This window comes from Leptonotus elevatus, chromosome 15, assembly GCF_054856555.1.
Source record: "Leptonotus elevatus isolate MCC_2025b chromosome 15, RoL_Lele_1.0, whole genome shotgun sequence".
NCBI lineage: Eukaryota > Metazoa > Chordata > Actinopteri > Syngnathiformes > Syngnathidae > Leptonotus > Leptonotus elevatus.
This window is the reverse complement of record NC_141253.1, coordinates 20,004,326-20,027,450: the sequence shown is the minus strand read 5'-3', so window position 1 is coordinate 20,027,450 and position 23,125 is coordinate 20,004,326. Positions and strand designations below refer to the sequence as shown.

Here is a 23,125-nt window from a genome sequence, read left to right as displayed (position 1 = left end):
CTTAACCTGTATAAATGCACTTTACACACCAGACTTATCTCTCAGAGCCCAGCGGTCAATTTGCTTCTGCAATGTCGACCACCGTGTGCGCTCCGATTGCCTTGATTTTAATGCAAATGAGGGATGCCACTAGGATTGGCTTGGACTTGTCAATGTTCTATTACACAACGGCGCACAATGACATAAACGCCCTGTTATGTCTAATTCCAACTGCGTAGAGTATAAGAAATACCAAAAGAAAGAAAACTCCACGCATGCGCAGTTAGACTGCTCTTTGAATTAGACTTGCGCTGAAGACAGAATTAGGGCCTAAGGTGTTTATTCAAAGCAATTCTCTTTTCTTGATTGCCAAAAACAATTACCTCCGTTTTGTTGTGGTTCTATTGATAGAAATTGTGTTTTATTAAGTTATTTGTTTTTAGACAGTAGTTAGGTTTCCATCCACCCATTTTTATTAGAAATTTCAATAAATGCAAAATAAAACTTAACGGAAACGCTAGAAATTCGAAAAAGGGTCCAAAAGCCGCAAAAAAAAGTTTTTACGCTTCGAGAGGGTGAATTTTGAAATGTATTGAAAAGAGGAAAATACAAATTTTGGCTATGAAAACAGGTTTTGTGAATAATCGCTGGCAAGACCGGATGCACGTCGCAAGTTTTGACCAGATATTACGTCACACGTACGTTTGTAGTCCCAAAGCAATGTATAAATGATAAAAGGTATGTTTGGGGGGGACGATGAAACAGAAATATTTTTGGAATTAATTAAAGAAGCGAATATTAAGGCTATTTTAGATGAAAAACAGCAAAGAAACGCTACGGTTTGTGAAGAATTACAAAAGAAAACTCATACGACGTCATTACTTAGCACAGTCGCTTCCTGTTCTTCTTCTTCTACTTTTAAATTACTGATGGATTAGATCTCTATGGTGTATACCACCATCTACAGCGGCAGTCCCCTCAAGTCGCATGTCCGTTTTGCGCATTTTCAGTAAATTCGCTTAAAAAATTCGTAACAATTTGATTGAAACCTGACTAGTGACACAACATCTCAATTGAACTGGAGTGATTTGGGGACACGGCAAGATAAAACAGTCATCTGCATAGCCATTATAATCAACATTAAAATTGTGAACAAATTACCGTCCGATATCACTAATTAATATTGACATTAAAACTATCGCTAAAGCCTTCACATCTAGACTAGAAACAGTAATCTCGACAATCATTCATAGCGATCAAACAGGCTTCATTAAAGGTCGTCATTAAACCATTAAAATGAAAGTTTTACCCCCAAAAAATATTTTTTTCTCAATGATTCCATTCAAACCTACGTCTAACTGGTTCCAGTCGCTGGACTACAAAATTATACTGGAATAAAAAAAGAAAGAAAGAAAAAAAGCAAAGATTAGTCTACTACTTAGTCTAAAAGCAAATCCAAAGGAGGTCTAGAGGCACCAAATTGTATGCACTATATAGCTAACCAGCTACAATATTTCATTCTATGGGCACAACCCAACAGAGATACCAACTGTTGGCTGTAACTAGAACAGAATGATTGCAACATTCTGATTTTCTCCACCCTGATCGCCTGGTGGAAGGCACTAGAAATCACAAAATCACAATTGGAGCCCTGCGGGCTTTCTCCCATATGGCATAACCCCGATTTTCAACTGAACAATCAGTCATTTTATTTAGGTGTGTGGGAGCAGAAAGGAATTACACATCTCCACCATCTTTTCTCAAATAATATGTTTATATCATATACAAACTTGCTCCAAAAATACAAAATACAAAATAAAAAACAATTATTTTTTTTTACATTATCTGCAAGTTAAAAATATGGTAAAGAAACAAATTCCAACACTTCGGGGTACGCTCCAACCGCCTGTTTTAGCTAAAGATATTGCAAAGTATTCTCCGACAACAACAAAAACTCTCAAAAATATATAAGTTACTTTCGTACACAGATCAAATGTATTTACCCATCTCGAAACGGGAGACAGATCTGTCTATAGCTCCGGAATCTGGCTTTTGGATTCAAGTTTGTGAAAACGTATTTAAAATGACAAAACACACAAATTTACAACTTATCCAATATAAAATTATTCATAGGACACAGGACACGGGTGTGCCTCCTGCTCCCGCCGGGTTGGGAGAGGCCCCACTGGTCGCTCCTCTTAACTCACTCCACTAGTTTTTGTAAATAGACACATAGGGCACATAACACACTCCTTGGGGGGTGGGGGCGGGGGTGGGGTATTTTGAGACACTGTCTTCACCCTGCAACTCCCCTCCAATTTTAATGCACCCCACACCTCGGAGGGGCGGGTGAGTCGGGGTGGGGAGTCAGCCATCGGTTGGGGCAGACCGCAGTATTAAGCAGTGCTGCGGTCCCTCATCTGTATCCACAACTTTACGACACTAGCGGGATTTTCAAGTCTTCGGTTTAGGTGAAGGGTATGGGTTTTTTAAAAGGTTTCAGGTGGATTTATGAGTATAAACTCACACGCACACACATATGCACATATTCACGCGCACACACACAAAAGAGAGGGAGAGCAATGATGATGACATGTTGAATCTGTAAGATTACCGAATGAACAATACTGAGCTCTCTCTAGAAAAAAAAATCGGAGCAAATTGACCTATGGGTAGTATATAAAGGATAAACAAAAGGGGACCAACAACTGTTTCTTGAGGGACCCCATTTGCCATAGCCATTCAGATTAAAAAATTGCAATGGTCACAAAAAAAAATCCTTTCCTCCAATGAGTCCTACCCAAGTTTCCAACCTGTTTAATAGTTTACAGTTTTAAACGCCACACAGATATCTAATAAGACTGGAACTTACACCTTTCACGGGTCAGTGTTCAATCTTTCAATATATCATTGGGCACATTAAGAGCTGGTTCAGTGCTGTGAAATTTGATTGAAATGACAAAAAGTCTATTAAAGTTCAAGAAACTGCTGAGTTGATTAACAACCTTTTTGCTGTGAAGGGGAGGTTTTAGACTGATCTGTAGTTTAGAATAGAAAAATATATAATATTGTTGCCACCGTCACAAGAACAGTGAAAATCAGTTAGACATCTCACAATTAGTTCCAATGAGTTAAAGAGAATATATAAAGCATACCATTTTAATTTTGCATCGGGAAATCAGAAACTATTGCAAAGCAGGAATGACAATGTATTAAGGTGGGACATGTACTAAAGATTTGAAGTTTATAGATCTTCATTATACTTCTTTATATTAGTTGATTAACATTGTAGATCCTCTGTTAATATAACACTTGAGTTTAATTCACAGTGAACCCGAAAAAAAGAACAGAATAAAAACACAACTTCATTCAAAGAAGACTAATGTTTCCCTAACCTGTTGACCATGTCACGACAGGCAGCTCCATTTATGCAAGGCTCACTTGCACACTCATCAATGTCTGTTTCACAATTGATGCCTTTAAACCCAGGTAGACATTTACATGAGTAAATGCCAATGCCGTCGTGGCAGGTGCCTCCATTGTCACAGGGATCCAATTCACACTCATCAATTTCAGTTTCACAGTTGATTCCTAGTTTAGAAAAGGAAAAACAAGAGATAAATGTAGATAGCAGTGTTTGAGAAATATTGTAAATATTCCATTTGAAGTAAAAAAATAAAATAAAAAAACATTAGGTTCTCAGGGCACTGAATTGATCGTAACAGGACTGTTTTGGTTGTTTTAGAAGACTTATCGCATCTCATCTGAGCAGGCTTTGTCAGTTTGTCCAACAAGGCTAGGACAGCACTATCGTGGGTTTGATTTGGAGACTCAAACATTTATGCAACCCACGATTGGCATCATTCCTTTGGAATGCAAAATGATAACCTTCAGATGACAAGAGACAACTGTTCATCAGCAAGACTTCATTGGGTGGAAATTCCCTCATTAATATTCCATTCAGTTGTAAAAACATTGTGGAACTGACTCACACCAAAAGAAGTAGTGTTTGTTATATGTCATAATAACAGAATTATTGTGAAAAACAAATTCATGAAACAGGCATGGACTAAAATGATGGTACCCTAACTTTACATTTTGTTGCACAACCTTTGGAGGCAACTATTGCAAACTATGCCAGTATTTGGGGCTCATAACGTTATCTCATTGTTTATAACCATGTTATTTGCAATGACAAATAAATATTGAATTGGATTGAAACAATTTTTGTAACTTTCAGTGAGACCTTTGAACCTCTCAGCAGGTATTTTGGCATATGATTTCTTCCTCCGCTGGTTTTTGTGCCTCACCAGAAGCTGGGAAATGTGATTTTTTATTTTTTTTGTTATGGAAGAATGGCTGGATGAACTGTTACAAGTGGCATTGCTAGGCTGCTCAATCCTCCTACGTGCATGATTAATTTTTTTCATCTTTGGATCTAAGGAATAGACTACTCTAAGCTATTCCTTTTGACATTTTGACATCTTTTTTGCAGGGCAGCCACTATCTCTGGGAATCATTGAGCCTGACAGAAGCACATAACTTTTGCATCTTCAGGTCATCTGTGGTCAAAGTTTAACCTTCAAGCTTTAAATTTTACTATTTGGTTTGCGGCTAATCTTGGAGAGGTCACAGATATCTTGACTTCTTTTCACATTTTCTTAATTTGAATGAGGAGAGTTTTCAGTCTGAGAAACCAAGCTACTGCTCTTTGCAGGTTATTACAGTCAGAGTAGTAATGCAGGAGGCTATTTGCGGCATCACAATCCTTGGTTAGTAATACGTTAACAGTGACTTTTTTTCACTTCAGGATCATCTGTGTAGTAAGTGGGGTACAGTCAACCTGTGGTCTAGGCCAACTCTTCTCAGGTGCCTTTCAAAAGGCAGGACCTGTGAACGAACTGCAGTCAAGGAAGTTTGCAGTAGGTAACCATTATAAAGAATGGTCTGCAGTTTCTAGCCGTATCTATCTGAGGTCAGAATCTTCTCCATCTTCACTGCCCATGCGGAGGCAGTTATGCTGCATTTGAGCAAAGTGGGAAATCTGACTTTTCTGACGTCATACCAGGAAGTGAGCACGGGGATGCCCCTTTGAACTCGTACATCTGAGTTGCAAAGTTGGTGGACACCGACTTCACTGACCGTCTTAAATCTGACATCACTCGACAATGGCAAACCCCATTTAGAGACAGACCGTGAATAGCAAAACATAATTTACAACATTTTAAAGAGATACTTATATGTATGATATTTGATTGATATTTGATATATGTATTGCTACTTTCATTAGTTATTTGAAATTTGCTCACGTAATACAACGTGATTTGGAATGACTGTGTTAACCAGAACAGCAAACAATTTATCACATTAAGCCATCTTTGTGGTTTACATTTGCCTCGAACGCTTTGGGGTCAGAACTGTGAGAACCCATATCCGACTTCCACCTTCCTCGAATGCAGCATTAGTTCCATTCTTGGGATGGTCATCTATATTTGTCATGTGGGGTTGGGTTTCTATTTTATTTTGGGGTTTCTTGTCCTTTTTTCTGCATTTTGTCTCCCCACTCCACCCCCAGAAGAGCTGGACGGACTGACTGGGTCTGAGTAACTCGACCCAGAATTGGCGGAAGATATAGCTTAATGGATGTTCAATTGTGGCTGCATGTTGCAAAATGTTGTAATACACTTAATTTACCTGAGTGTGTGTATACTGCGACTGTTTGTGTCTAAATTACAGTTTACCTGCAAATCCCATGAGGCACTCACACTTGTAGTGGTCCTTCTCATTTATGCAGGTAGCGTTGTTACCACATGGTCTTGATGCACACTCATTGATGTCAATTTCACAGTTGTAGCCCTGAAAACCTGGCACACAGAAGCAATGGAACTCGGCCACTCCATCAATACAGAGAGCACCGTTTCGACAAGGTTCTGACAAACAATCATTTATGTCTTCTTCACAAGTTTTCCCTATATATCCTGGTGCACACTGGCACTCAAAGCCTTGTGGGTGCAAAATGCAGGTCCCATTGTTCCTGCAGGGTTTGTGAATGCAATCAGTTACATGTTGGTGACATTCTGGCCCTCCATAACCAGAAGGACACTTGCAGAAGTATCCATTGAGTTGATCGACACACAAATATCGTGGCGCAGAACAGGGGCTACTTCGGCACTCGTCTACCTCTTCTGTGCAGTTATCACCTGATAGTCCATCTGGGCAGATGCATTTGTATTCTGGCATACCCAGAAAGCTGATGCAGTTTTCACATGGTGCAAAGGAACAAGCATCGTAAAGTTCATCACAGTTTTTGCCCATGTATCTAACCCCTTCATTGACACAAAGGCAGGCATAATCATCCATTGTGTTCACACAGGTAGCTCCATTTTGACAGGGTGCAGATACACATTTGTCAAGTGTGGCTGTGCAGAAGATTCCTGAAAAATAAAAGGGAAGAGTTGAGAAGTCAATTTCATACATGTTTAATAAATGTAAATGTTTATTCAGTTATTTCAAAGACCAAGAGATTTGTTTTCGGGGTTCAAGGTTTCAAGATTGGACTGAGACTGAGACAACACGCTTAAAGGGGAAGCTTCCATCGAAAAGTTCAAATTTACCTTGACATCTCAATTTACACTCTGTATTTATACCCAACTAGGCCGTTCGAGATGAGTTATACCAGCAAACGAAGTAAAAGCTCGAACAGACGCTAAACTAGGCGAGCCGAAACGGAGAGAAGACGGTCCGCTAGCTTAGCTAGTTGGGCTAAAGCTAACAGTAGCTTGCCGGAGAGGCTTGAGCTCTCCAATATACTAGGTGAGCTGAAAAAAATAAGACGTGAAAACCAGGATGGACACAGCCAAACGAAATAATCGTTGGAGAGGATGGAAAGGTCGATGGAGGACTTAAAGGACCAAATCACGAAGCACAAAGGAAGGCTGTGTGAGGTTGAGGAGAGAATTGAAGCGGCGGAGGAAAAGGGGATGAGATACGAGAGAGCTCTCCGGTACCTGTTGCGACCTGACTAGGAACTCACAGCAAGATGTGAAGACCTTCAAAACAGGCTCAGGCGTAACAATCTGAGGATTTATCAAGTGCCGTAGGGCAGTGAAAGCTGGGAAGGACTTGATTCAAGTGACTCTAAAGCAACAAGTGGGAGCCGAATTGATCATTGAGAGAGTACACAGAGCACCCGTGCCGAAATCCCCCGATCCCAAGGCTCTGCCCGCCCTGTTTTTGGACTCTTTTGTTTTGGGCTGTTTTTGTTTTAAGAACGTCTGGGAGCCGTCCCTTGAGGAAGGGGTACTGTCATGTCTGGGTTCCTCTTTTTTTTGTGTGTTTCCCTTGCTCTTGTTAAGTGTAATCCTGCCCTTTCTTATGTTAACCAATCAGTGCCCTCAGCTGCTTGTGTCTTGCCCCAAGTGTGTCTTGTGTCATTAGTGTGTGTGTGTGTATTTAGTCTCCTGTCTCCCCTCTGTCTGCGTCAATTCATTGTTCTTTTCCTCACATTATGCTGCCAGTTTTTTTGCCTTGTTGTCCGTCTCTAACGTATGAGTCCTCACGTTACAACGGTCACATTGGCAAACCTTTATTTTAATCAGTCAAGCCACACACACAAACACACAGTGATGCGGTTAAACAAGACAGTTGAGGTTAAACAGACCCACAAATGCATGCAGGCACACAAACACAATGACAACAACTTATGTTTCAGGATAAAAAAATGTATCACACTGCAGTACAATGTGAGTTCAGTTCTGTTTTTTATTGCCAAGCTTGTTAATGTTGAAGACTATCCCAAGTACGAATGAACAATGCTCTTTACACATGATCCTTTTAGATTGATATTTTGCTTAGTTTTCACTGAATCCATGAAATATCATTCTTGTATCAGTCTTGCAGTAGAGGCAGGTTAAATGAAATAACACAAAATAAAATGAATTAATATCATAAGTAGTAAAAAATCAATGAAATAACAAATTGCAGCATGTAGACGCAATAAAACACTGAAACGATGCAGTCTCATGCTAGGTCAAAGACCAAAGAATAGAGATGTCTGACAAAAACCACGAGATATTAAATTGTGTCCGTATCGTACAGCCTTAAATCCAACCAGTGAAGGAAGGCAACTGCTCGCCACTCGCGGATAAAAAGGGGCTGGGTCACAGTCATTCCAAGGGAATATTTCGCCCAGGCTGCAAATCTAGCCAGACCACATCTGCTTATGGTGTTCATCTATTGAAACTGAAGAGCAAAAAAGCATGTAGCCTAAGACGGTGTGTGCTAGACCGAAGCAGGTGGGGCAGGAGAGTCTTGGCCACGCCCAACTCATTTTGTAAACAGAAGCGCAAACTTGTCAGTAATTGTTACTGTTAACTTTGTTAACATTTTTACTGTTTTACTTTATATTTTAACCATTTTGAATTTAGTTATAGCTGTGTAGATGTAGGTATAATTATGTTAACTCAGTATGGCTCAATGAATAGAATTGTATTCTTATCTGTCTCACTTTCATGAGAGGAGAAGGGGCAACGGGTCTCTTCCATTTGCTATCTTGAAGGGAGTGTAGTCTGGTACCTGTCGGAAGAGACAGGATGATGTATGATTGTTTTTCTCTTATCTGATTTATACCTATGGGAACTCGCTGAGGGAGTAGAGAGGGATTTTCTTGTATTTACTGAGTTGTAAACAAATGTACTGTGGGCTGATGGGAGGAGACTTTTCGTATTCACCCACTTTTCAATAAATAATGATGTGCCGGAGTAGAGAGGACACACAATCTGAACAGACCACTGATTGAGTGAGTTCAATTGTTGTCATCAAAAGCTTTTGATACCTTTGCAAAGGGACTTCTTCACCAGAATCTCACCATTCAGTTAATTGAACACGCAAAGAGTAGAATATAAATATTGTCTACTCTAACAAATGGTGATCCCCGACGCTGAATTCTAACGGATGGTGGCATTTTTGACGTAGAGCAGGCTGCGGCGTTCCCGGACGGGCGGAATTTCTGGCGCCATATTAATTCCGGTAAGTGGAGATTTTTATCCACGTAGAGAAATTCTGTCTGTTTGGAGGCGCTATAGCCGGTTTTTCGTCTTCCAAATTGTCTAAAATTTTAAATGAGATCTGTGTGAACAAGTTGTAGTTTGATGTCGTTCTATTGTGAGTTGGGATAATTCCGACGATATTGAACTAAACACGTCGTGGGGTGGTGCATTTTTAAGTGACGTAAATGTAGACCTGAAGAGATAAAGCTTTTTTTATACGGGATGAAGTAGTGGATTTAATTTGTTAATTTGTTTTGTTTTTCGTCACGCTACGAAGAATCCTTAGACCATAATATATATTGAATAAAAGGGTTTGCCGGATGACGTAAGAAGTCTTTCTTTTTACTAAGTATCGCGAAGATTATGGTGCGCTCTGCCTTTTTGGCAGTTTGGCCGATTGGGGACTAGTATCATATTTGCTCATGACTCTTGGTGAGAACGTCCATTTACACGTAATATGTTTTTTGAAAAAGCGCCTGTTTGAAATTGAACAGTATTGAGGGGTCCAGGTTGATTACAGTAATAATTGGATTTGTGTTACTGTATTTGCAATCGAGAGATTACGTGAATTTTATTTTATTTTTTGGCGCTCCTACGATTGTAGTTTTGGGGTCAGGATTACCGTATGAATTCCTTTTGTTCTACGGTTTAATTCGATAGCGCGTGACAAGTTATTTTGAAAATGAGCGACTTGCAAAAATTTTGCAATATATGGAGAACAGTTTAGCTCAGCGGGATTGGATAACCGCTGTGTATAAACGAGAGGTCACGTGATTCTTATGTGTGTCTGTTGTGTGGCCATATGTGTTAACCTATTGAACTATTATACTAAAACTGAGACGTCACTGTATTGATAAATATTAATACTACTTGCGTAGAATAGAAACCGGAAGTACAAAATAAAGAACTACAAACAAAATGGAGGGCGTTTTTGACCGGGATACAGAATGGTTTGACCTGAATGCGCTTCCGGTTCATAGATATACAAGTTAAGACTGCATTTGATGTTGCTGTAGAAGCAATGCCCGAAAAACATCGACAAAAAATGAAAAAGCTGATAATGGATTGGACAACGGCGGGCTGTGACAAAGGGTGGTTTCCACCTTTGACATCCACTGTTTGTTTGGTAGCTTTGATGAAAGCAGTGGAATTTGCATGCGTGAAAAAACGGCTTTCGCTGGACAAAATGGTACATCAGACTTTTGTATTTTCTTTGAATGGAAGAAGAGTTAGACAAAATCGGAAAAAAGTGGATAAATTGATGTGCAATGCTAGACTGTTGGCTTTGGGTAGTTCTGTAAAAACCGCTCGGGGGGCCTTAGCAAATGCTGCTAATGATGCTAAAATGACTCCAGCTCCTGTGGAAGCTATTAACCCGTTTACTGAATTACCGTACAAAACTGCGGTTCAAATGCCACAGAATTTGCAAGCGCCGATTTTAAAGGTGAATGGTGGTAATCTCGATGTGGATTGGAATGGTGGAAAATGTGATATAAATTTTCAGCCAATTCGATCTAATTTGCAGGCCGCGGCAGACGGCTTAGCAGCTGGCGTAAGCGCTTCTGTGACACAATTGGAGAGTAAATTAAACGAAATATTGATGATGAAGGATGTTCCGCAAGCAAAATTGAACCAAGCGGGTGCTTTTCAATTGGAACTGACTAGACACGCTGAAGTGCCCCAGGTTATTCGTAACAAATGGCGTGTGATTCTTTCTCGCTTTGAGGAGGCTGCGAACGACCAATTGACAGAAGAAGACCGCTTATTAAGGGCGGAACGTGATGAATTGTTTCAACGACATGAACGTGATATGACTAATGAAATTTCTGATGCATTGACGAAGAGCTGTCAAATTGTAGAGATTCGACAACAGTTAGCTGATCTGACATGTGCTGTTGGTGACGTCATGAGACAACGTGGCTTTAGCGCATCCGATAAACTCCCAGAGGCTACTCCTATACAGATTGTAACCCGTTCTAAAGGGGTGTTGCAAGCGCCCATGTTGACAAAGGTGGATCCAGCCACCGGTAATTCGGCTACTGTATACAGACCCTATTTGCCATCTGATTTGTGCGTGCTTGTAAAAAAACTTCCTCCGATGCAGACGGGGGGGGGGGGGGGGGATTGGCTGCGGTCGCTACAGAGGGAGGTGATTGGGCAGATTTTAACTGCAGGAGATATACGTACGCTTTTGACACAAGCATGTCCTCTGTCTCAACTCGAAGTGTTGTTGACTAATTCAGGAATGTCATCTTTGAGTGACGGTGAGGCATTATCACGTGATAATTATTTAATGCTGTTTGGAGCACTTGCCGAATTGTTCCCACTCCCTGAAGTTGTCATCTCTGACTTGATATTTGCTCCCAAAGTTGACGAAGAGGCCGCGGCGTTTATTGACCGTGCTCTTGTGGACTTTTCTTTAAAGACTGGCCAATTGCCAAATGATTCTGCACTGTATTCACAATATTTCGAGCTGCGGTGTTAAGGGGTGTGCCTAAGTCTGTTGTGCAGGCTATGGACGCGAATCCGGATTTGCCTGGAACCGACCATGACAGGTGGTTGTCTCATCTGAAACACCATTTGAGAAGGTATGCAAAAGATGTCGAATCAAAAACTGAAAAACATTTAAGTACTGAAAAACAATTGGCGATTTTACAATTGCAGACTTTAAAAAAACAGGAGGATTTTGTTCCTCCGGCTTCTACTGAAATGTCATCATCTGAAAATGTCATGGGAGGGTGTGTTTTGTATCAGTCAGAGCCTTTTCCTCACCAAGACCAGTGTTTCAGTTGTGGCCGTTCTGGACACTGGGCAAATGCCTGCCGGCAGTTCCCACGTGTGCGAGGAAGGGGGAGGCGTCAACAGAGAGGACGAGGCTCCTACCGGCAAAGGGGACGTGGCTCATGGGGCCCTTCCACACGCCCGACTGCATCACAACAACAACATTACCCTCCTGTGCCTTACCAACAGCTCCTGCCGCCACCTGGTGGACAGTTTCCGCAATGACTGGATCCTGGATTCACATGTCATGGCATGCAGGAGCCAATGATTGACATGACGGTAGGCGGAACTGTTTTTTCATTTATGGTAGATACTGGAGCTCGACATTCTACCATTATGAAGTTGCCACCTGACAGTACGCTCACCACGGATGGTATTTCGCTCGTTGGATTTAAGGGAGAACAGACTGTTTTGCATATGACATCTCCGATTCACACACAGTGCTTCTCACAGACTTTTTTGCACAAATTTGTCTATGCTCCGAATTGTCCTGTGAATCTTTTGGGAAGGGATCTTCTCATAAAAACTGCTCCATTGATCCAGTGTGGACCGGACGGAATTACACTTCAGTTCCCAGACGGACACACTCATCACTGTAATGGTGAATCCGCATCCAACGTCTCCACCCAGTTTGCAGTGATGCCTCAAAACGCCATGACATGCTGACATCTACTGGGCAAAGGTTGACACTGATTCTTCCGGCTGGAGGGACGCTGAGAACTTTTGGAAACTATGGTCTTCTTGGGTGAGAAATCTAAGATCATATGAGATGGTTTCTGACTGTATGCATTGCACATTATTCTATGACAGGAGAAGTGATGAGATATACAGTGAAGCTTTTAGTACAGTTGCTGACAACGCCTGGGAGTTGCGTGTCGGTGATTTGTTTGCAGGAAAACCCGGCGTGGCATTTTCTGTTAATCTGACTGAAGAACAATCTCGATGGTACAAGATGGCGGAGCCACCTGATGAATCTATGCTGGCATGTCATCCTCATATTTCACTGATGGTGTCATCCCGGCATACGGCAAAAGATTTGGGTCCATTTGTCCTGGCCTGCACAAGAGCAACTGATTGGCAACACTCTATACACACAGATTTATTGTATTCCAAATCTCTTGATGCCTATTGGATTAAATCTGACTTGTTTGCCTCCATGTCTGTTTTAGAACATCAACTTTTGGATCGGCATCATGGAAGGGAGACATCTGACAGCGAGTTTGCTGGTGACATGTTGAGAACCTTGCCTACTGCACTGTGGTCTATTGACCCGACTGATGTGGGCCTGTGTAATGTTGCTCCAGTCACTTTTGAATTGAAACATGACCCCGTTTGGGTGCAACAATATAAAATGAAAAATGAAGGGCGACTTGGCATCTCAGTAACAATTGAGGGTTTGCTGAAAGCGGGGGTCCTTTGTAAAATTGATAAGTCTACCTATAATACTCCTATTCACCCAGTGGAAAAGAAAAATACTGGTAAATTTCGAATGGTGCATGATCTCCGAGCTATTAATGCTAAAGTTTTGACACCTGCACTCCCGGTGCCAAATCCGCATTCTGCGCTGTCACAAATTACTCCATTGCATACACATTTCACCTGCATTGATCTTGCAAATGCATTTTTTTGTATCCCTCTTCACCAGTCTATGCAGAAGTATTTTGCATTTACGTGGAATGATGAGTGTTACTCCTATACCCGGCTACCACAGGGTTTTGTTTTGTCTCCTGGAGTTTTCAATGCTTCCCTTCGACAGCTGCTGTCAACTCTCCAACTTCCTACTGATGTTCTTTTGGTGCAATATGTAGATGATCTACTCCTAGCTGCACCATCTGAGGAGTCCTGCCTACAAGCTACACAGCTCCTTTTGAGCCACCTGGCTTCGGTGGGTTTGAAGTGCTCCAAAGACAAACTCCAAATTGCCCGACCTCAGGTTTCCTTCTTGGGTCGACTTATATCAAAGCGTGGAACAGGTATTTCTCCGTCACACAAAGATGACATCTTGCATCATCCCAAACCGACAAATGTGAAACAAATGTTGGCTTTTCTGGGTCTGTGTAACTACTCCAGACATCATGTTCCGGATTTTGCGGAACTGACTCACTCTCTCAGACAATTAGTGAATGAAAAAGGAATGAGGAACCTGTCGCATGTTTTAAATTGGACACAAGCTGCTGAGAACTCTTTTGTTCTGCTGAAACAGTTTTTGTCATCAGCAGCGGCTCTTGTCGTCCCTGATTATAAAAACATGTTTTTCCTTGATGTTTCTGAAAAATCCAGCAGTGTGTCGGCTGTTCTTTTTCAGAAGGGGGAAGATGGTAATAGACATGTTTGTCTTTATGCATCAACACCTCTTGAGAAATATGAACAGCGTCATCCTCTTTGTGCAGCTTTTGCTTCAGCACTAGCTCGCTTGATTCAGAAAACATCTCATATTGTGCTACATCACCCGCTTACAGTACGTACATCACATAGTACAGTGCAGTACGTAACCAGCCAAGCATTTACTATGACGGGGGGACGACAGAGAAAGATTGAATCAGTCCTGACACAACCTCACATTTTGTTTGTACATGAGGGAATTAACATGGCAGAAGGCATGTTGGAGGGACAATCCCACTGCTGCACTCAGCGTGTTTTGGAAGAAAACTCACTGAGAAATGACCTTTACGACATCCCAATAGACGACGCAGAAATGACGTTATTTACTGATGGATGTTGTTTTAAGGGTAATGATGGACTCCAGTCAGGTTTTGCAGTAACACAGATGATTGGAACAACTTTTGACTTGAGAGTGGCAGATAGACTCACAGGGCCACAGTCAGCTCAAAGAGCAGAAATAGTGGCAGTGACAGCTGCATTAAAGATAGCAAAAGACAAAACTGTAAACATTTACACTGACTCGGCGTATGCACATATAGTGATACACACAGCCATAAAAGAATGGCAAATAAATGATTTCATGACTGCTTCAGGGTCGCCGATCAAACACCATCAAGATATTTTTGATCTAAAAAACGCCTTGCTATTGCCTAGAGCGGTTGCTGTGATTAAATGTAGGGGACATTCAAAAAAGAATGATTTTGTGTCAGAAGGAAATGATTCAGCAGACAAGGCGTCAAAACAAGCAGCGGGCTACAGCCCAACACTTCAATTGATGGTGAGCGAAGATGAATTAGGACAAGAACTAACCATAGAAACAATTAAGCTGTGGCAGGAGAAGGCCAGTCCGGAAGAACAGAGTGTGTGGCTGGCAAAAGGCGGACAAAAGGATGAAACAGGTATATGGCGGAAAGAAGGTAAATATATCCCATCGCAGAAACAACTAAAAAATCTAATTTCTGAAGCCCATGGACTGTGCCATGTTGGCACAGAGGAAATAATGAGACGATTATGTAACTGGTGGCATCCTTACATGAGACAAATTGTTAAAAATGAACTGCAGGACTGCAGTGTTTGTAACAAATTTAACAGTAAAATGACATCCAAACCTCCTCCTGGCACTCATGATCCAGAAGTGACTGCTCCAGGACAAGTAATCTCAATGGATTTTACAGATATGATTAAACCAGTGGAAGGATACCGATATTTGTTGGTAATTGTGGATTCCTTTTCCGGATGGCCGGAGGCATATCAATGTAAATCTGAGACAGCAGAGGTTGAGGTAAAACATTTGATTAATCATTATATACCATCACATGGGTTTCCCAGGAAAATTAGATCAGACAATGGGACTCATTTCAAAAATAAACATCTACAGGAAGTAGAACAAGCATTGGGGCTGAGACACACTTTTGGATCAGTGTATCATCCTCAATCTCAAGGACAGGTTGAGCGAATGAATAGAAATATTAAAGAAAAATTAGCTAAAGCACTGGCCTCGTCAAATTTGAATTGGCTACAAGCCCTTCCAATTGCACTAATGAATGTGCGAATGTCATTAAACTCAGCTAAAGGCTGGACTCCATTTGAAGGTCACAAAAACAGACCATTTCCGGCTCCAAATACGCCGCTGGAAGAGTCACACATTGAAGGACCTCCAGTACTAAAACAATTAGTATCTACATTTTCTAAGCTAACAAAAAAGTGGCCAGTTGCTCCTTTAGAAATAAATGATTGTGAATATGTGTGGTTAAAGGTGACTAAGAGAAAATGGTTCTTCCCCAGATGGACGGGCCCTCACCGGGTAACTGAAAGAACGTCTTGTGCAGTGCGCTTGCATAAGAAGGGGGACACCTGGTACCACCTGTCATCTACCAGGCCGGCCGGGACACCTGCTGGCTCAGCAATCCGACCTGCGATCACCGGATGTCCCGACCTGGGAGCCACGTCAGCTGAATCCGTGCCCGGTTCCGGAGCTGCCGTTTGAGGACATCAGCCGTTTGAGGACATCAGTCAACTAAGATCAAATCAAGTGCCTTTTTCTGGGCAATCATTTTACGAAGAGTCACATTTTCGGGCAGAATAATCCCGGTGACATATCGAAGGTCTCGGCAGTCTACCCGAGACCTTAAAAGAAGAGACAAACTATTGCGACACTTTTTTCATTCAACAAAGAACTTCATCACGAGATGGCTTCAAAGCAGAAACATATATCCGTCTGCTGCATCGCGACATTTCTTTTCATATTGACTTGGTATTTTTGTCAGCCTTTTGACACAACTTTGAACGCAATTACAACGTATCGTATTAAGCGAAGTATTAAGTCTCCATATAATCCCTGGGTCACATTCTGGACTTATAATAAATCAATTGCTGTGACAGTTGCTCCAAATACAAACACTTCTGTTAAAATTCCTATTAAATCCTTAAAGGGATTTGGTAGGGGGAGACAGACTAAGGGGGGAGATTGGATAAATTACTGGTGGTATTTGACAGGACATGTACAACGAGATTGGAATGCTCTAATAACAACACAGGATGGACGATACTGGCGTCCAGGAACTAGTGAGGAGGCAATCTTCTTTAGCAAAAGAATAACATTGCGTAATATGGGGGGTCGACTCTATATTACCTTTATTTTTCCAGAAGGAAAATTACGGTCGCCTAACACAACAATTGATAACGCCTCCTGTTTTGGATTTCTGTTGTGGGCCTGGTTCTCCGGACATGACCCATATTTCCCCATTTTAGTATGCGTAAATAAAACAATGAGTAATTTAGAACAGCCAAAAATGACTAACTACACAATGGAGAGCGGAGTGAAGGCGGTCAGCGTACCGACTGATGGAATAGTTGAAAGGTTCCGGGTTACAACAGGATTTTCCGGGGGCAGTAACAATTGGCTATTATTGGCGAACGAAGCGGCTCGAGCCTCTGATAAAAATAACTGTGGTATGTGTAGGTCCGCGTCCTTTATTGAGAATCATTCCGGCTAAAATAGATGATCACTGTGTAATGAAACTAATGAATAAGACTGTCCCCAATGTAAAATGCTCGCAATGGGATAAGGTGTATCCCCTCGTCGATTGGCAGAAAACTAAACCAGTATTTTCAAACACAGTTGCAAATGGTAATTTTTCATGTATTAAAATGACAGGTACTGGAGAACAGTTGGGGGAACTAAATTGCATCACTCAGTGCGTGTCAATAGTAGATGTGGGACAGAAGTTCCAACCACGATCCAGGGCGGACATATACTGGTGGTGCGGTGATAACAGAATATTTGATAAGTTGCCTTTAAATACAAAAGGATATTGTGCCCTCATAACCCTTCTCATGCCAGTACAAATCTACCCCATCTCTATTGATAACCTGTTACAAATGATTGATAATTGGGAACCAAAACCTCCTTCTTTTCAGAGGACCAAACGACATTCTTGGCAAGAGCAGAATGTTCCCACCTACATTGATGCAATTGGAGTACCAAGAGGTGTGCCAGATGAATACAAATTAACTGATCAAGTACTCTCAGGATTCAAATCTGTAATTTGCTGGTGGTGCACCATAAACAAAAATGTAGATAGAATTAATTATATACATTATAATGTACAAAGGCTAGGAAATTGGACTCAGTCTGGCTTTGAGGCTGTACGCGGCCAGTTAGCTGCCACATCTTTGATGACATTCCAAAATCGAATTGCACTAGATATGTTACTGGCAGAAAAGGGCGGAGTTTGCTCAATGTTTGGAGATCAGTGTTGCACTTTTATTCCTAACAATACTGCTCCAGATGGAAGTCTGACAATTGCAATTGAAGGGCTGCGAACACTCAATAAGAAAATGAAAGAGCAATCCGGTGTAGATACTTCTGTATGGGATAATTGGATGAATGTGTTCGGCCGCTATAAAGCTTTGATTTCCTCAATTTTGATATCTGCGGCTGTTTTCACTGCGTTATTAACGATTTGTGGATGTTGTTTAATACCATGTATTCGTTCTCTTTGCCAAAGACTTATTACCACTGCTATTGAAAAACATGATGTACAAAATAAGTCCTCTCATATGATGGTGGCTTCTGCTAAACCATACGTGTCTTCTATAGCATCCAATGAGAGGGACGAGGATCCTGCTGGCATCTTTTTGTAAAAATGTTTGTTTTGGGCTCTTTTAAGAGCCCAATTGAAGGAATGTTAACTTTGTTAACATTTTTACTGTTTTACTTTATATTTTAACCATTTTGAATTTAGTTATAGCTGTGTAGATGTAGGTATAATTATGTTAACTCAGTATGGCTCAATGAATAGAATTGTATTCTTATCTGTCTCACTTTCATGAGAGGAGAAGGGGCAACGGGTCTCTTCCATTTGCTATCTTGAAGGGAGTGTAGTCTGGTACCTGTCGGAAGAGACAGGATGATGTATGATTGTTTTTCTCTAATCTGATTTATACCTATGGGAACTCGCTGAGGGAGTAGAGAGGGATTTTCTTGTATTTACTGAGTTGTAAACAAATGTACTGTGGGCTGATGGGAGGAGACTTTTCGTATTCACCCACTTTTCAATAAATAATGATGTGCCGGAGTAGAGAGGACACACAATCTGAACAGACCACTGATTGAGTGAGTTCAATTGTTGTCATCAAAAGCTTTTGATACCTTTGCAAAGGGAATTGAACACGCAAAGAGTAGAATATAAATATTGTCTACTCTAACATTACGTTTCCAAAATCATAGTTATATTGCCAAACAACATGTAAGTGGAAACACAAGGCAACGTCCAAATTCTGTGGAGCACTGTGTAGTGTAAATTAGGATAGCTCAAGGAGCGATGTATATGTATGAGAGACTGCCTGCAGTTCTCTCTGTCACCACTAGGAACACCACATCTGTTTGGTTAATTTATTGAGTAAACAATTGAAAAAAACTCATGTAAATCAGCCTTTGTATGAAGGAGCTACAATGCAAATAGTTTTGGAGTTTGATTTATCCAATTAGAGGTTAACAATTTGATTCCAACACACAAACAATTCACACTGATGTTCTGTATATGCACAAATGTTTATTATGGGACTGCTGCGTAGCAAAGCAGTAGCAGAGCTACTGCTTGCGAAGCAAAGCAGGCACATATTGCTATCCTAAGAAAATCGGGTTTATTATTTCTGATGAATTTTTTTATTATATTATCTTCCACAGATGTTTCCGCTAAAATGCGGCCCGTACCGTAGATCGCACCGGCACAAATGAGGTATCAAACGATGCGGCTCGATCTGACTCGCTGCAGCCTTACTTTTCTTGGAATTCCAAATTACCATGGCGTCGCAATTCCCCAAAAAGTCCCATTGGAATGAATGGGAAAGGGGAACAAAAGTCCAAAAATCAAGCAGCTTTTTCAAAGCCACGCTACGCGTGCAAACGTTAACCGGCCGATATGACTTTTAGCTCATTTTGTTGCAATTTTTCCAAACTTTAGCTCAGTGTCAAAATATTTTTTAAGGAATGTAAGCTCTTCCCTCAGTGCGGGTTCAAAGACAGTGAGCGAAATGGAGCAATTAGCATCAGAGTGAAGAGAGACAAAAATCAATTTCCAAAAGTTTCTCTTCAACTCGTCACCATGGCCACAATCTTTGGTCACTAGACACCAAATTTGCACATTTTGTAGTCACAAGGGTCTTCTTTCAGACAAACCCACTTTTATCTGGCTAAGGTGTCATTTAGTACCTTTTTTTCACTTTAAGCGAGGAGAAGTCGCCTTTGTCGCCTTTGTCGCCTATCTTTTCCATGTTAATTTAGTCTGCTTTTTCTCTTCATTTTTTGAAAATCAAAAGTTTTCAACCTGCTCTAATTTGGTAAATTTTCATCCGATTAAAAAAATGACAACATGCTCGCGTTCCCCAAACCCTTGCCGTTCTATCGAGCCATTTTTGGAATCTGCATCTTCAACAGTTAAGTCGTGAGAGGCTTTTGTTCGAGGTAAGCACACACATTCAACTGAAATGTATGAGAAATCATACATTTCAGTTGAATGTGTGTGAGTGATGTCTCCAACATGTTCAAGTCAAATGTGTGTGCGTGAATGTGCATATTTCTTAAAACAGTAAGATACTTTTAGTTGATTATGGTTAATTTCCACATTTCTTGACCGATTCCAATCTTTTAAATTTTAAACTGTTCAGCTCATTTACATTTTTTTTAAATACTTTTTTTTTTTATAAGCACAACATTATTTTTATTTTTTTTAAATGCAATGGAATGGACTGCTATTTAAATAGTGATTTTTTAGCAATACTACCTGGTCTCTCACTTCTGCATAGCAACTGCCTCAGCCAATCATCTCTTTCACTGTTGAGCTCAACTCACCCTCTTTTTTTCTGTGTACTCAAGGCTTGGCCTATGGCCTATGTACGACTACTACTATTGCAAATACTATTACTACTAGTACTACCTTGGCCAATTGATTAGGTACGCCCAGGATTCTCGCCACTCCGCTCGCCCAGGGCGGCGGCCATCTTGGCCAATTGATTAGGTACACCCAGGATTCTCGCCACTCCGCTCGCCCAGGGCAGCGGCCATCTTGGCCAATTGATTAGGTACGCCAAGGACTCTCTCCCCCTCTCCCACCCAGGTCGTCGGCCATCTTGGCCATTTGACTACTACTAAAATTACTACAACTACAAGTACTACTACTACTACTACAAGTACTACTACTACTACTATTGCTACAAGTACTACATGCATCTTTCCACCTTGCAAGAGTCAGCAGTCCCATTCAAAATTTCCGCAGAAATGTTTCTAGTTTTCTATTTTTACTTAGCAAATAACAAAGATTCACACACGGTTCTATGCTACTGCAAGCTTGACTAAATAAGGACACACAGGGAGAATAAATGAGGGAAAGTGAACTGGGGGAAATTGCTATATGAGGTAGTGAGTGAGTGAAATATAATGAAAAATACAACCATGTAAAGTAAGTAGTGCTGGGCGATATGGAAAAATTCTACCACAATATAGGCTTTATATCATGATAACGATATGCAATTATATATTTTGAGTTATTATTTTAAACATTCTACAACACGCTATAACTGTTTACATTTTCACATTTCATGTTTAAGGGACATTAAACAGATGTGTATCAAATGAGAAATGCTGGATGCAGTAGTAGTGCTGCTACATCTTTTTTTCTTCTTTTCCTTTTGGCTTTTCCCTTCAAGGGTTGCCAGAGCAAATCAGTTGACTCCGTCTAACCCTGCCCTCTGCATCCTCTGCTCTCACACCAACTACCTTAATGTCCTCTTTACCTACATCCATAAACCTCTGGTCTTCCTCTAGACCTCCTGCCTGGCATTTGGAAATGCAGCATCCTTCTGCCAATATACTGACTATCTCTCTTCTGGACATGTCCAAACCATCTCAGTCTGGGCTCTCTGACTTTATCTCCAAAGCCTCTAACATGTGCTGTCCATCTAATATACTCATTCCTGATTCTATCCATCCTGGTCACTCCCAAAGAGAACCTCAGCATCTCTGCCTCCTGTCTTTTCCTCAGTGGCACTGTCTCCAGACCAAACAATATTGCTGGTCTCACCACAGTTTTATAAACCTTTCCTTTCATTTTAGCAGAAACTCTTCTATCACACATCACACCTGAACCTTTTCTCCACCTGTTCCAGCCTGCCTGCACAGGCTTCTTAACTTATTTTCCACACTCTCCATTGCTCTGGACTGTTGACCCAAAATACTTAAACTCCTCCACCTTTTTGGTCTCTTCTCCCTGTAACCTTACTCTTCCACTCGGGTCCCTCCCATTCACACAGTCTTGCTACGGCCAACCTTCATTCCCCTCCCTTCCCCTCCTTTCCAGGGCAAACATCCACGCCTCTAGCTTGTCCTCCACTTTCATCAGCAAACATTATAGACCATTGAGATTCCTGTCTAACCTCGTCTGTCATCCTGTCCATTACCATGGCAAACAAGAAGGGGCTCAGAGCTGATCCCTGATGTAGTCCCACCTCCACTTTGAACTCCTCCGTCACACCTACAGCACACCTCACCACTGTCTTACAGTCCTCATACATGTCCTGCACAACTTGAACATACTCCTCTGCCACTCCAGACCTTCTCATTCAAAACCACAGTTCCTCTCTGGGCACCCTGTCATAAGCTTTCTCCAGATCTACAAAGACACATTGCAGCTTCTTCTGACCTTCTCTGTACTTCTCTATCAACATCCTCAAAGCAAATACTGCATATGTGGTACTATTTTTTTGGCATGAAACCATACTGCGGCTCAAGGACTTGCCCTTAGTTGCAACGAGGCAACTGAGGGCAGGTTCACCTCTGCCCTCAGTTGCCTAGTTGCCACGACTCGGCATGTCTCCCTTGTTCTTAAAAATGGGCACCAGCACACTTCTCCTCCATTCCTCACGCATCTTCTCACTATTTAATATCCTGTTTAACAACCCAGTCAGAAATTCTACTGCTACACCTCTCCTAGACGCTTCCATACCTCCACAGGTATATCATCAGGACCGTGTGCCTTTCCACTCTTCATTCTCTTCATTGCCCTTCTCTCTTCATTCTTATTAATCTTTGCTACTTTCTGGTCCACAACAATCACCTCTTCTACTCTTTGTTCTCTCTCATTTTCCTCATTCATCAACTCTTCAAAGTACTCATCTTCCCATCACACTACTGGTATTTGTCAACACACTTCCATCCCTATCCTTTATTACCCTAACCTGTTACACTCCTTTCCCATCTCTGTCTCTTTGCCCGGCTAACCTTGATCAGTCTCTCCCTCCTTACTGTCCAACATAACATACAAGTCACCGTAAGCCCCTTGTTTGGCCTTTGTCACTTCTACCTTTACCTTACGCTGCAGTTCCCTGTACTCCGGTCTACTTTTTTCAGTCCTCTCAGTGTCCCACTTCTTCTTAGC

General features: G+C 41.3%; 1 protein-coding gene across 12 annotated transcripts in view; it reads right to left on the bottom strand.

Annotated features, from left to right (window-relative positions):
* Window positions 1-23,125, bottom strand: part of crb2a (crumbs cell polarity complex component 2a) — a 124,331-nt gene that overhangs the window by 58,507 nt on the left and 42,699 nt on the right. For 11 of the 12 annotated variants that reach the window (XR_015097227.1, XR_015097228.1, XR_015097229.1 and 8 more), the window contains 2 exons: window positions 5,721-6,413; window positions 3,375-3,570 (listed from right to left, as the gene is read on the bottom strand). Coding sequence is in view for 8 of the 12 variants with exons in the window: in XM_086096412.1 (XP_085952538.1) it covers window positions 3,375-3,570; window positions 5,721-6,413 (889 nt within the window). In the remaining 4 variants the exon portion in view is untranslated. Of the gene's footprint in view, window positions 1-3,374; window positions 3,571-5,720; window positions 6,414-8,485; window positions 8,555-23,125 lie in introns of those variants that run through there. The other variant, XM_086096414.1, reaches the window with a different exon arrangement.